The 15,377-nt window shown below is 37.9% G+C and overlaps 1 protein-coding gene across 6 annotated transcripts in view; it reads right to left on the reverse strand.

The window, feature by feature from the left end:
- The window catches only part of kcnip4a (potassium voltage-gated channel interacting protein 4a), a 144,597-nt gene that overhangs the window by 6,946 nt on the left and 122,274 nt on the right, over positions 1 to 15,377 (reverse strand). For all 6 annotated transcript variants that reach the window (XM_028039098.1, XM_028039094.1, XM_028039095.1 and 3 more), the window contains 3 exons: positions 7,894 to 8,018; positions 593 to 662; positions 48 to 118 (listed from right to left, as the gene is read on the reverse strand). In XM_028039098.1, the coding sequence (XP_027894899.1) occupies positions 48 to 118; positions 593 to 662; positions 7,894 to 8,018 (266 nt within the window). The remainder of the gene's footprint in view (positions 1 to 47; positions 119 to 592; positions 663 to 7,893; positions 8,019 to 15,377) is intronic.

Here is a 15,377-nt window from a genome sequence, read left to right on the forward strand (position 1 = left end):
AATAAGAATACCAGTTCTTATTTTTGGTTAGACTGCATTATTCTCACCTCAAAGCTCACAGAGCCATTGTGATCCGTGTCAAACGCGTTGAACAGGAAATGTGCATACGTCGAAGCATCTATAAAGAGGAAAAAATACACAAAATCAAAAATCATTCGTGACCATTACAGCTCATCTAACATCAAAAGTAGCACCTTCTGATAACAAGAAAATAGTTCAAAGCCTTATTACTACTTTCTTTAGTAGTTATCTGTGCAGCTTCAAAGAAAAGAAGCTCTTGAAGAGAGAAGAAGAAAACACAGACTTGGAGCTGAGAGTTTTCTCTTGGTTTCCTGTGTGGGGGAGCTTATGTGTTTACTGGTCTGCCTGTCTTCTCTCTGAGTGCATGAATCAAAGCCTCCTAATGCTTCCTCTATATTTCCTTGAGTGGGAACAATAATGATGAAAGCTTAAGGCTGCACATGCATAATCTCAATTTTTTAAGCATTGGCTGTGGTTAGAATTTTAGTACACTGGACTTGGTGAGACAAATGAACTTGTTATTAAAACAGGTCACACAGGAAATGGGACATAGTTACATCCTACTCCGTACCTCCTTGTGGAAAAAACTGTGCGTAGATATCTTTAAAGGTTTCTTCATTGACGACGCCACTTGGACACTCCTGAAAGACAGGGTGAATTAACAAAGGTCATTTCCCAATCATAAAAAAGACTCTTCTAGTTTGAAACTTGGCTTAAACATGCCAATTCTAAACACATTTGCACTGAACAACCTCCTCTGAATGGGAAAGTTTTGATTATTTTTTTCCCTCACTTTTCTTCTTTCTGTGCCTCTTTGTGCCGACCATAATCCCAAACTAAGACCAGTGGCATTCAACTGCAAACCCTCCACACCTCGACAGAGATTTTATCTAGAGCCTTTTGAAGCCACCCACCTTTGCCGGTGGCATTCACTGAAAAGACATTTATGTAACGCCTCCAAGAAAGACACTTTTGTGCCATTTTAGAGAACCAAAGATATTGCAGATGACCTTGGTCAGAAGCAGAGCGCTGAAAGAAAGTTCGTTTTTGCAGGCTCGGTTTGGCTCTCCTGCTGCAAATCTGCAGCACACTGAATATTTAAGATATAAGGAACTGAAATGGAGAGAACAAGGTCAATGCTCTGAATATACTTGAGATTTTCAGAGTGGAAACCATTTCTTTTCTTTTTTTTTGCATGTAGAAATAACCAAAACGGAGGTAGCAGCTGTAAACGTAACAGCAACATAGATCACTGAAGGAAGAGTTGCTGCTATGTGATTGGCTGATTCACAATTGTCATTAAACAACTATGCAGGTATACGTAAGAAGGTAGTAAGCAATTATACACCACAACATCTGGATACAAGTTTCCCAGCAGAAGGATTGCCTCATTGTCTGTACAAGAGGATGTCAGCTTACTGCTTAATACAGTTGGATTCAATGGGACTGCTTCAAAAATGTCAAAATCAAAACACAGTAATCTGTTAGATATGTCATCTGATTTGTTCATCATATCAAAGGAATAAACAATAATAGGAAAAGGAGGTGTTGTAGCCATTTTCTGCAGGCAATGCATATTTTCCTCCAGAACTAGTTGTGAAACATCACTATTCTCCCAATTTCTAGAAGCCCAAAAACAATCAGATTTTTCTCTGGAGAAAGAAAAGCTACAATTAATTCTGCCTGATCACTCTCGAGAAAGACTGTGTGCCGGTCAGATGCTTGACAGTTTGTTGATCGACAATTTTATGAGTCAAAACAAGTCACAGTAGCTCAAAAGGAAAATCAACCAACACAAATGATGTTTAATCATCATCTTTTTCTCCAAAGCGAATAAAACATTGGATTTTTGTAAAAACACCTTTGATTGGTGTTTAGTTCGAAGGCAAAATTAGATGCAAAACATTTAAATTTGTGCGTCATCACTGAGGTTACTGTGAAGAGCAGGGTTGTGTCACTGGCTGACATTCTGCATGGATTTAGATAAGATAAAGTCATAAAGACCAGAAGAACAAAAGTAGCTGAAAAATAGAAAAAAAACCCCAACAAAGTTTGGATTCGACTACTTGGCTGTAAGGTTCAGTATAAGCTGGAAAATGTGAATCTATTCTCTCTAGAAGGTACGTCTAATTCCTTTCTGGCATTAACAAATAATTGTGTTCATATTTCACCATTAGAGAACCCTGAGCAACAATGGTGCGACTGCCGAGGCTAAAAGGAGAAAACAGCTGCTGCTCTGTTGTCAGACTTCAGTTTGCTAAACATTAGATTCAATAAACAAGTCAGAAAGCTGCCAGGAAAACATCGTTCTGCGAACAACCGAGACCGAAATAGAAAGCTTTAAGGAATGCTAAAGTTTGGAAGAAGATTAGACTGCATTCCAGCAAACACAGGGACATCTGTCTACAAGCTAAAGCTCATAAAAGAACCAGGAAGGAAGGCAAAACCTACCTCTCCTAACAAGGAGAACGAACTTAATAGTTTAGACTGACAAAAAAAGAAGCAACAGTAGATTGTCTGAAAACCAAGAAGCCAAACCTTCTTGTCACTTTAAAAGCTGACAAGAAGGTCTGGCTGCTTGAAAGAACAATATAAATCAAAGATGACAGATGACTCAACACCTTTGAGATTTTCCAACTATAAAGCAATGCTGCTGTGGCTGAAATGAGTGCAAAAACATTATAAGAAAATCTTTGAGTATAAGAAATTTTGATTTAACCCCCCCTGCTATTAATTACCAGCTATGGTCATAAAATTTAGGAAAAAAGATGAAGAAATAAAAAAGTAAAGATAAAACATTATAGTTCTGCTTTAAACAAGTGTTTTGTGTTTGGAATCTCAAAGAATAAGAGGAAGTTCTCAATTCCTCTGAGAGTCTTTTGTGTCTAACCTACTTTTAGAGAGAGGATTTTTTTTTATTTTAGGTAAGACAGAAGTCAGGGAAAGACAAGTCAGCCTTAATATTTTCCATCAGTCTGGAAACTGAGACATTAATTTATCTGGCCATCTTCAATGAAGAGCCATACTGATATCATCTATTTTTGCTTTTGTTTCAGACTTGGAACATCAAAAATACTTATTATAAACAGAGTAAATGCAAAATGCAGGTTTCAAATGATGTTTAGGGTAAAAAAGACACCCATCACACATTTCTTTAGAATACATTTCACTAGCCATCCTAAAGACCGATTACTGCAGAGCACGTAGAATCAAGACAACCCATAAACTCAACTTCTCTGACTGCTGGAAGTAGGATAAAAACTCAAAAACCAAATGAGGAACATACTTACTAATATCTATCAGTCTGAAAAGTGTTTTAAATGCATTTCCAGGAGCATCGAGATTCAAGTGGACAAGAGTGGGCGCCATTGTCAACAGACGGAGAAAATATGAAACAGTGGTGAATTTTTCCATGAGACGACAAATACTTAAAGAGTACCTCAACGACTCATCCAGGAGGTCCCAAAGAATTACTGGCCTCATGTGGCTCAGTTAACCTCACTGTTCACGATTCAAACAACAAAGAAACAGAAACTTAGCAAAAGATGTATCAATCACAGTTGATCATGGAAAACACAAAAACCTGGCTCACATTTGCATAAAAAATGATCTACCTAATTTTCAAGACTTTTAGGATATTATTCTGTGGACTGAAGAGACAAAGGCTGAACTTTCTGGAAAGTGTGTTTCTCATTCCAAAAGGCGTAAAAAAATCATTTCAGAAAACACCATCCAAGGACTACTGACAATGTGGTGCTACTCATTTAAGCATGATTTCTTCTCTCTATTAGAAATACTAAAGGAGAATATATTACCTCTGGTTTGTGACCTCAAGTTCAAATTTCAGGACAAGAATGATCAGAAAGTTCACCTCTAAATTGTTTAAAACACAGTGAAGGTTTTGCATTGGCCTCCAAGCAGCAGTTTCAGTTCAAAAACATCTAATATGACTGAACTAAAATCCTCCACACTGATGTAAAAGATCATAAATGCTTTATAACACCTGGGCAAGTTGATGGCAGAAGGGCGATTAGGCTGCTTTAACATTACCCCGGTTAGTTTGAATTACTTTATTTCTCTTAATAACTGAAGTCATAAGTTTTTTATTTTAACTCAGGTTATCATTGAGGTTAAAGTTTGTTTTATGACATTAAACACTTGATTTAAAAACTCAGCAAAGCAGAAGGAAATTGCCGCATATGAATTCCTCCTCAATCTGATTCAGTCAGAAATGATGTTACTTTAAAAAAAGGCTTGGATCTGGCCAGCTCAGAACTTACATTTTATTTATCTATTTAGAACATGATAGATGTATAAAATCACACGCATGAACAAGGAACGCAAAAGACACAATAATTTTAACATGCTCAAAAAGCAGTAGGTAGAAGTAAGAAACTTATGAACTCCTACCCCATAAACTCATCCAATATTTTCAGATGGACTCTCATTATTAAATCAAATTAAAAAAAACCCTCTAGACTTTGTATTTCAATTTTAACATAATTTGTATAATTTGAGGATATTGAGGACAAAAAAAATGAGAGCATCTTGTTCGGAGCATAGTTTCCCATTGGCCAATGAATGAATATTTATAGAGATAATGGGATGTTTACCCGCACAGTTTAACCTCACTTCAACATGCACTTTAGATTACAGCCTACCACACCATTAGCACGCTAATGTATCCTGCTAACATAGCCTTTCTCTGGGTCCTCTGCTTCCTCTGAAATGTGTGGCTCTTTGTGACAAACACTTTGGGAACCTGAAGGTCAGCAATCAGAGTGATGTTTTACCGAACAACACCGATGACATAACTCATCAGCGGTTACATTTTATATTTTTATTCTCGTGACGACGCTCGTTTTAGAGGCAATTTATCAACTGAGTGCTGCCTGCTGGTCATCAAGTAAGGATGAAGTGCTCTTGCAATTCAATTTGAGGTTAACGGTAATAACGACATCATCATGATTGGCCACATCAGGATAGCAATGTTCTCATAGACTTGTTTTGAATGTTTTTAATTTTGTAATCATAAATGTAACCATAAACCAAGAACAAACAAGAAATGACTATGTAATTAATTTAGTTTGCTCATATCCCATTGACATTGTCAGCGAATACAAGGGACTCAAAAAATGTATCTGTATTGTTTGGCATGCTTGTCTTCCATGATGAGCAAATCACAAACACAATCTCTGAAAGACAAAACTGACCAGGCGTGACATCTGGGAGTGAAATCACGATGTGAAAGGAGACATCAGGAACAATGCAACACAAATTGAGAGCTCTTAGTCAAGTGCCTGAATTGATGACCTCAGGTGACCTCCAGGAGTAGAGGTCAGAATCAGAGGGCTTGTTTTGTTCCCCATTAGGTTCATTTCCAGATCTAGAGCTAAAGCTCCGAGCGGCTGCTTCATAAAGTCAGCTGTCAAAATAAACGCCCTCCGTCTGCCACCTGCATCGGAGGCATTCGATTTGCCTCAAATCTCTGGACAACAAGGACAAAGGGGCCAAACTTCTCATCATGGGAAGCCGGCCAGCTTCTATTAGTCTGCTGCCCTTAAAAGCTCTCCTTCACTCTGCCAATGACACCAGAACAAGACAAAGTGGAGCTGTTTCTCTCCAGGGCTTCAACGAGGGAGAGGGATGAAAAACATTCAGCAGCAGTCATCCGAGCGCCATCACTATTTGCTTCTTTACAAAGACTTTTGCTCCAGCATAATGTAATTATACAAGAGGGATAAATAATGCGTAAACAACATTAAATAATATTTGTACAAACTATGAAGTTTAAGTGGAAAAGAGAAGCCTGAGAGAGACTGATAATGCAAAGTTTACCATCCTTTGGAGGAAAGCATCAGTAGATTGGCTTCATCATTGTTGCTCTCACAGGTATATGGACCAATTATGCAGAGTGTTTGAGCTGCTTTGAGGCAGGTTGAGTTATTGTTTCAAACTGTGCACAATTCACAGTCGTATGTTTTTGCACTTCAAAGATATTATAGTCACCCTGTAAATGATTGTGCAACATCTCAATTTATCAGCAAACTGTACATTTGGTACTTAATGCATCTGTCCCACAAGTGAGCTAGTTTGCAGTCACGTCTTGAGTCAAAAGTAGATATTGCAATGCATCATGGGATATGAGCAAGTGCTACTTTATGGTCGATGCTCATGACTTTCCTCTTTAGGACTGTTAACACACACATGCATCCTCCTGACCAGCAAACTGCCTAAAAGCCATACTGTTGTACGTGATCTCAACTGCAGTTTTTCCATTTTAGTTTCTATTTTGATAAGAAAAAATGAAACAATACAATCTGTTATGAGTTTTCATACACCAATGGCTAGGTTTAAATAAATTTCATAACAACCAGATCATCTGTAATACGAACTGATACATTAAAATAAGGATGCAATTTCTTTTTAATACTTTGAAATATCTTTTTTTAATATTTTCTCTCTCTACATAAGCTGGGCTAAAGCTCTATATTCACATCTGACAAATATTTAGAATCATTGACATGATTTAGTGCAGTGATGTCAAACTCCAGTCCTCAAGAGACTTTTAGTCCTCTACAGCTTCTAGATGTGTCCCTGGTCCATCACACCTGAATCAAATGGCTGAATTACCTCCTCAGCATTTGGTCAAGTTCTCCAGAGTCTTGCTAATGACCTAATTATTTGACTCAAGCGCCTTCAAGCGAAGACGCATCTAAAAATTGCAGGACAACGGCCCTCGAGGGCTGGAGTTTGACATCTGTGATATAACGGAAGAGACGAAAGTAAATCACAGAGTCCAAGATGTTTGAGATGAAAGTTTCCACATCACCTGCTGGTGTTGGTTCACTGTGTTTTATAAAACTGGAAATCAATGGAAACCTAGAGATTTTATGGTTCCCTGATGACAAGCTCTAGGAAGACGCTAAATTCAATTTCACACTGCCAGAAGTAACCATACCTGGTTTATCGACCATCTTATCAATGTACTAGAGTGGCCATAACCCTCACTTGACCTAAAGCCAATAGATTATCTATGGACTATTGTCAAGAGGGAGATGAAAGACACCAGAGCTAGTAACTCAGATAAACAGCATTAAAGAAACCCGGAATTGCAGAACACTTCAGAAGAACCAGAGGCTGATTCATTCATTTAAAAAAGCCAAGAGTGAATTTATACTGCGCTGTACATGGGCATACTGTTCAATAGGCTGGCATTTCAAATCTAATTGGGTCTAGAGACAAAAAAAGTTGTAAAATTGCCCTTTTTTAATTATTCTTTTAATGGCTGATTTATCTGCTGGTTCTCCGTCAGAAACTAAAGTGATCAATAGAAATATGCCGTGACAAATGAAGAGCAATGATAAAAGTAAAGTTGTCTAAAAATAGATCAATGCTAAAAGCACATTTTTCATCTCCTAGCTAACGGCATCGGGAATAGTCCTTTCTGTACTTATCCAGACTTGGGAAATGATCAAAAGTAATTCCAATATTTCTCAGTGTTTCAAAGACTGCAGTGATCCTGAAACTCTAACCTGAATTACTATTAGGTAATCTGAACTATTTATCCAAAATACAGTTAATAACGGAAAGTAACTTTAAAATCCTCAGATAAGCACAATTGAGCTTTTATAACAATTGGTGCAAAATGTAAAGAATGCAGCAAAGAAAAGAAAATTAGGTATGTTAGTTTAAGGAGGAAATCCTCCAGTCAACCTCTGCAGTGGAGCTTGTGAAAGAATAAATCAATAAAAAAAAAAAAATCAAAGACAGGCAAATGTTTTAGATATGTTGGAGAGAGGGGTGCTGGAATAGAGATGAAAGACTAGTGTTGTACATATTACGTAGCTCCACAGTGGGTGTATCACTTACATTCTTGAAGCCGCGGTAAAGGATCTGGAGCTCCTTCCGGGAGAATCGTGTCTGTGCTTCGAGCTGCTCCAGGCCCTCGGGGCGATGACGGACTGCAGAGAGTTCCAGCTCATCTTCAACGCTGTCTGAAAGAGAGAAGGAGCCAACGGTCAAACTAGATCAAACCCTCACTGGAATAAATCTGCAACCAGAAAAGCAAATATACAGCGCTCTGCAAAATTATTAATGAGCTAAAAAGTTTAGCAGTTTAACAACAACACAATCCAGTGTTTTTCATAGACCAACAAAACGTGATGCATACACATGAATAGAAAAGAAAATGAAATGCGTACATTTGTATTCGACCCCCACCTTCCACCCCCGATCTGATACGCACAAATTAAATTTAAGCTCAACCTAAACGACACATTGTTTGTTAAAAGAGTCCACATGTGTTTAATGTAATCTCTGTATGAATTCAGTTGTTCCATGAAGGCCTCAGGTGTGTAAGAGAACATCGGTAAACAAACATCATGAAGATCAAGGGGCACAGCAGACAGGTCAAAATACATTTGTGATTCATTTTAAAGCACCGATAGGATATGAAAGGCCTATAAAATCCAGTTTGGTTAGATTAGAAATAGAAATATTTTAACCACATAAAAAAATAAATGAAGCATAGTGGGGGCAGCATCATGCTGTGGGAATTATTTTCTTCAATAGAGTTGAAGTTGGTCAGAGCTGATGGGGAGATGAACACAGGTCAATCATGGCAGAAAAATTTTAATAGGCTGTTAGGGGTGTTAAGAAGACCTAGTCAAAGTACAGATCTAAATCCAAAGTGACAATCTGATTGAACTTGATTTTGCTAAAATAAACCGGCATAAAAAAAAGTTTGTTACAAACTCCAAAATATCTGTAGCAGCTGTTTTAGCAACATTTGACCACCAGGTTGGACACAAATTAACAATTTTTATTTAGGCAACCATTTTCATCCCATTTCAAGAATGTGAAGACATTCTAGAGTTACTAAAACCAATACATTTCAAGGCACTGTAATTTTTCAAAACTACAATATTGAGGATAAACATTTAGCCATAAAATGCTATACATCTGATAAAATACCTTCTGGCAGTCTGTTGTACCTTATTTTATCAGGTTTCTCATCTAGCCTTTGATGAAAGCCAAACAAAACACTCATTTCTTCTCTACAACAAATATATCAGAAGTAATTAGTGTAGTTGAGACCCCTGAACACAAGTCAGTGTGGCAGAGAGCCTCTGGATGAGAGTGCACAGTAATAAACCCTGAGGAATGCTTTAATGGGCTTATTATGATGGCAGACGCTGTCTGGGCACTGTCACTGCAGCGCTGCGCTCCATTCTCATACACCTGAAGTGTGACATCCTGTCTAAGTGCCTCATTAGCATCAAAGAGTTTTGCTGCACCCAACAATAAAAAACCAAATATTCCAGCAGACCACATTTCACCTGTTGCTGTGAAGCAAAAGCGGCGCTGTCACAGGTGATGTTTTCCCTAAACCTGGTCGAGATGAAATGGAGAAAACAGGTAGCACCTATAACATTTTGAACATTCAAGCATTATTTTTATGTTTGGAAATAAATCTGCAAACATTTCTCAGTGAATTGGTGAAAGGCAGATAATCAAAGCCTTGAAGGCCACAAGGAGAAAAACAAACAAAAAAAACCTATAAAAATCATCATAGAGAGGAACAGCCACTTGCTTTGATTGCAGGAGGATGGCTTTTTGCCTGTGGAACATGGAAAGAGCCTCATGAGTCGAGCTCTCACCCCTCGCTTGTGGACAATTTGAGGGTAACCTGGGAAATACAGCATCATCTCTCGTGGTTACCCAGGCAACAGCCTCAGGTACATTTGCTACAGGAAGCTGGGCATGCAGGAGATGAGCATTAATGCTCAAGGAGACAAAATTGGCCTCTCTGGTTTTTCAGGACAACACCACAAGTACTAAGGTTACAGCTGGTGGCCTAAAGACAGGGCAGAAGACCAGCACTGACAATAGCTGGTTTTAAATAAAACTGGTGACTGGTGGGTTTGTTAGTCTTACTACAGCTAAGCTGGAGACTGTATTGGCTACTGCAGCTTACTGTGAGTGTGCTAAAACACGACTCATTAAACTTTAGAGGCATTAAATTTATGAAGTATATCACATCAAGCTGTCCAGGAGTTGTTCTAGTTTCTCAAACTTCCAATGTGAAATTATGATTTACTTTTATACCAGATGTAACAAAAAGCTAAAATTTTATTTTGTTATTCCACAAAATATTTTCCTAAAAGTCTCCAACATGTTTTTGGTCAAACTGAGACCTTGAAGGCTATTATTATTTTTTTCATTTATGGATAAGAGCTCAGTGGTTCTCTGGAGCCTCAAAGCTTTAGAAATGGCTTTTTTTTTTCTCCCTTTCCAATCTGATAAATATAAAATGTTCCTCATCTATTCTTGAACTCCTTTAGATCATTACTTAAAGTGATTTTTGAGACCTATTAGCCTACTTCAATTTGTCATGGAGGTACTACTTATTTGATTTCTTGATTGAGGTTTTGCTGTCATTGGGTTACATACTGTAATTCAAACTCAAGGATCACTGTGCTGAAATTGTTCACATCTGGCCATTAGAACCAAGAGAAATTAGTACATAAATAGTTAAAATACATAGCATCCAAGTGTTAAAACTGAAATCGTACACCTGTCACGCTCAGCACCACATTGTCAGTTTAAGTAACACCGCTGTTTAAAATTAAACACCATTTCCCCTCCTACTCTGAGCCATTCTTAAAGATTTAGTGTGTCTCTAATGACACCTCTGGGTGCTCAGATAAGGCCTCTGGTACTTCAAACTATTTCTCAATCATTTGATGATTGGTGGAGACAAGGGCAGAGGGCACAGCGTGTTTGTGGCTAGTCAATACGACGCCAGAAGTGCTGATAAACCTCTACAAACCTGAGCTATAAAGAGGTGTCGCAGAAACAATTACCTCACAGAGTAGAGGCAGTGAAAATTGTCTCATAAATCTGCAGTCTGGCCTGGCGACATTGTGGAGGTTTCAGGGAAAAGAGGAAAACTTGTCAGGAGGAAAATGACACATGGAAAGGTGAAATACATCAATCTAGACTTCATATTATTCCTTTGTCATTATGCTAAGTTGATTTGTAAAACCACAAAGACTACTTCAGCTGACTATAATATAAACTTGACCAGACTAGCTTCTCATTCCAACACAACTAGACTTTGCAGGTCCTGCTCAGCGTAACAACAGACTAAAAGCAGAATCGGGACTGGCACAGTCTTCATAATGATGAACAGAACTGTTAAAAAACAAACTTCTCTACCTTAAAAGATAGTCGTTTTACTTCAGTTGAAGGTTGCTTCATAGCACAGTAAATTATACTGTGCACAGTAACTCCAAAGCTTAGTGGATGAAACTCATAGGTTCCCGTTACCTCGTTGCCAGCTTTCCTTTCTAACCTGATTGGAGAGGACACGTCTCAGTGCCTTCACCGAGACTGAACTGGACAGATGTTCATTTTATAACAAAGATATATTAGTCTTGACAGCTGACTGGCTGTACTCAGAAGCATTAGGTTACTACAGAGGGACATCCGTTCAAATTTAGAGCTCAAGGACAATGTGGCAGGGTTGGAGATCACGAGTGTCTGCAAACAATGAGGCTAGAAGAAAAATGTTGCATAAAATGTTGCCGCTAAAAAAACTAAAGTCAGGGCGGTTGACAAAAAGCCAAACCAATACCAGGGACACTCAGTTTCATGAAGGTGAAATGAAAATTTAGTTGGTGATATGAATTGGCCCTGACAGAATCTCCAAAAACCCAGCCTTTTTCAGCCGGCCAAAACATCGTACTGACAGGTTGTTCAAAACTACAACACTCTTCGGTGTATAAGTTCCCACTGAGAGAGGATGATTCAAAGTTAGCCATTTTTAGTGTCACAAGTTAGACATCTGTAGCAAAAGAGAATAAGTGGTAGATCTGGAGACTTCAAGATCTCCTAGATGATAACTCAACACAGCAGCTTCTACCCTGGATCCCTCAAACACTGAGTTTGCACCCAGGAGATGCTGTTGTGAGACAGGAAGAGCCCAAATCTCCTAAATTTATCACTTCAGTCTTACATGTCTTGTCACTTTTTGCCGTAAATGTCTGACTTTACAATCCGTTTCTGTTTTAGTGGCCTTTATTAAATAGCAAACTTACATGGGAGGAACAAAGAAGGGGAACAAAGTCTACAGCCTCTCCACATTGGGGAACGTGCGCTCCAAAATGAGCACTCGTTTATTTTGGATTTGTGCTCATTTCTGACTTTGCAGAATTTTCTAGTTTTTTTGGAAATTATGTGAAATTAATTTCAAAACTTCTCAGTTTTTAGCAGTAAACTTTTTTCCTTTTATCTATGATGGCCTTAACACTTTGTCATTCATTGGTGAGTGAGTTAAACAAAATATCACAATACTAATGAAAATCATGTAATTACTAATGAAGCCTTTACTTGGCTTTGATTTCGACTTTACTCCAACATAACATTGGATTGAGAATTTGACAAATGCCAGGCCTTAAATAGATCAGGTTATTATCTGGGGCAAAATCTTAGATCAAGTAATCTCTTCTTCAAAGATTTATTTATTTTTGTTGTAAAATTACAAATCTTAAATTGAACAAGAAATTGAGAAGTAATTTGAAAAACACTACTTTTAGTTCTAGTAGATACAGTAAATCTGCATTTCCTAAAATCCTTATGAGCAGGTTGGAGCATTACAACAATCAGAAGTTGGAATAGACCTACATAAATTTGACTGGAGCATCTCTAATAAGGACGGATAGGTGGAGAGAAATAAAGCCAAAGTTCAGTCACTCAGGGGTTGATAAAGGCAGTCATGAGAGCAGATAAACAGTACTGGTCATCTAAAGTTTGTTTTACTGAGAAACATGTGACAAAGAAGAATCACTGTACCCTGATACTCTTTCCATTTTGATGCAAAATGGCACAAAAGGTGTTGTTGTCCTGAAGGATCCATGTTAAGGGTGATCAAATTCTAAACATTTATTAATTATTTAGTTGTGAGCCGCAAACAAATATCATCATGCTGTACTTTTGCCTTCCTTGAAAGAGAAAAAAACAAAACGGATCGTTGGACCTTTTTGAGTGGCAGCTCTTTAATTGGACGCTTTAGCAGAATATGCAGCTCATCAAATTTATAATTCACAGCTACCTCAAAGCAACAATGCTGCCCCAGCCATTCTGCCATGCAGCGAATGAGGCTGCGAGAGCCCCATGAGGGTCTTGAACAAAGAAAAATCTCTCAGCAAAATCTAATTACCATGGGACACAGTGTAACTAGCTTTCTGGTCTATAGCCATAAAGTAGTCTACCACCCGGCGTCATCTTCTCCAACGAGCCAACAGAACTGCCTTAAAACCTAAAAAAATTGGCATTAGAACTTTCCCCCTTTCTCCCCATCCCGGCTGAGTTACTCTCTAGAGCTTCATAAATCAGCTCTTAAAAGTAAGGTCGAGCTGGAGGGTTAAACCTTACAAGCCTTAAATCAATGTCACAACCCCCCTGAAAAGAGTGGCTTTTAAATAATACATACATTTACATCGAGCACAAACTAGAATTATTCAAAAAGCTCCTTAAAATCAATAAATCTTGGATCAGTGCTTATGTCGACGTCCACATCTTGATGAACGGTGCTGCTGAGCTTGCAGCTTCAGCTTGAGATTTAAACCTCTTTTTTTCTTGCATATTATGTATTAATACTGAGGGCAGTGGAAAAAAAATGAATGAGCTCAATACAGTAAATACAATGGCCTTGGTTCAGCCTGGGGCTCAAATCATGTTCACCGAATGAACCGTTGACCAACAGAAAGCTGCTCTTATAGTTTCATTTCAAGTCTGGAGTGGAGTCGCATGTTCAATCATTTTAATAAAAGATACAATAAGCACTGGAGTAGTCTTTAATACAGAACAGAGGAGAATTGAAGTCATAAAAAAGTTTCCTTTCCTTTTTTAAGTTAAAATGTTAGTTAAGTCTTTACTTTTAACATTTCGCTCAGTGTGAAACTTTAGAAACTTTCTGGACATCAGCAATGTCATTATGAGGGGTTTGCTTTACATTAATACAAAACTTACTTGTAACATTGTGATGTTAATGCTATATACATAGGTGGTGTTAAAATCAATTAAGATCTGAAGAGATTTAACAGTAAATGAACCTGTCTCCAATTGCAATGTCATATTTTAATTAGAGTTGTGTCACGAAAAACCGAAGGAGGGAATCGGTTTTCTGACATTTACACAGCAAAAAGCTGTGAGCCCTTGATATGCTCCTGATGACACCTCATCCCACTGATGCTGACAAACCGATCTAATCTCAACCTGGGCTCACTCCTAATATGGCCGGTTCTGAGTTCCGGCAGTGAATCACAGAGAAGCAACCAGCTGAGGTTCTGAGGGTATCGGCCTTATCGCGGCACTCTGGTGCTCATTTCCATTTAAGGGTGAGCTAAGAAAACATAGTAGAATATTATAATGGTGGTTTAGCTGTCCTAGATGTGTTCAGGACTTAAATGTGTCAAGACTCAATAATTTTTGTTTTGTGCTAACCTGATGTTTTCATTTCCTTTAGGCACTTCACAAACCACAGTCGTCATCCAAGATGAGTTTTGTAATCAGGCTTTGGGAATTGTTGGCACAAATCATCTCTCAGCTTCTTTCTAGGACTCCAGATTACAAGCACTGGCAGCCAAAAATGTCTTTGCAATACATTGCAGTAAGTGAAAATTTCCTAAAGAACCTCACTTCTGACAGTGTCGGCTGACCTCGTTATAACAATGAGTTAAACACTAATATCAAATATTACTAAGCAGTGATTTATCTTAGCATAAAAAAAATATTTTTTAACAAGGTATATTTTATATTTACATCCACCCCGTTTGAGAGAGGACCAAAAGCAGATCAGCTTCATGCATGTACAATTAATTTACAGCATAATTCCAATGAGGCTCTGATTGCAGCTCGGAGGGACTGCTCAGCACAGAGTTGGCTGCCAGTGAATACTTTTGGACGTCAATTTTGAAAAGGCTGCATTTTTTGTTAGCAGCTTAACTTCTGAACAACTGTTTTCCTTGCTGCTTTTTTTTTTCCAACTTTAGGAACTATAACAACTTTAACTGGTGAATAATCAGGTCTAAGTAATCAGAATCCTAGTTGAAGCATGTAAAAAGCTGGTGAGAAATTATAGGAAAGGTCTGATTGCTGCAATGCCAAAATTATATAAATATATTTTTGCTTCTTATCAAGAGTATATAAATAATTATTGGTATATGACTTTCATTAATGTGTACATAATTTTTTTTCCAAGCGTGATATGCATTTTACAACTATTTTAATATCTTATCAGATGTCTGTCTCATTTTGCATCACAAATAAATGTCTTGAATAAAAACATA

This window comes from Xiphophorus couchianus, chromosome 14, assembly GCF_001444195.1.
Source record: "Xiphophorus couchianus chromosome 14, X_couchianus-1.0, whole genome shotgun sequence".
Taxonomy (NCBI): Eukaryota; Metazoa; Chordata; class Actinopteri; order Cyprinodontiformes; family Poeciliidae; genus Xiphophorus; species Xiphophorus couchianus.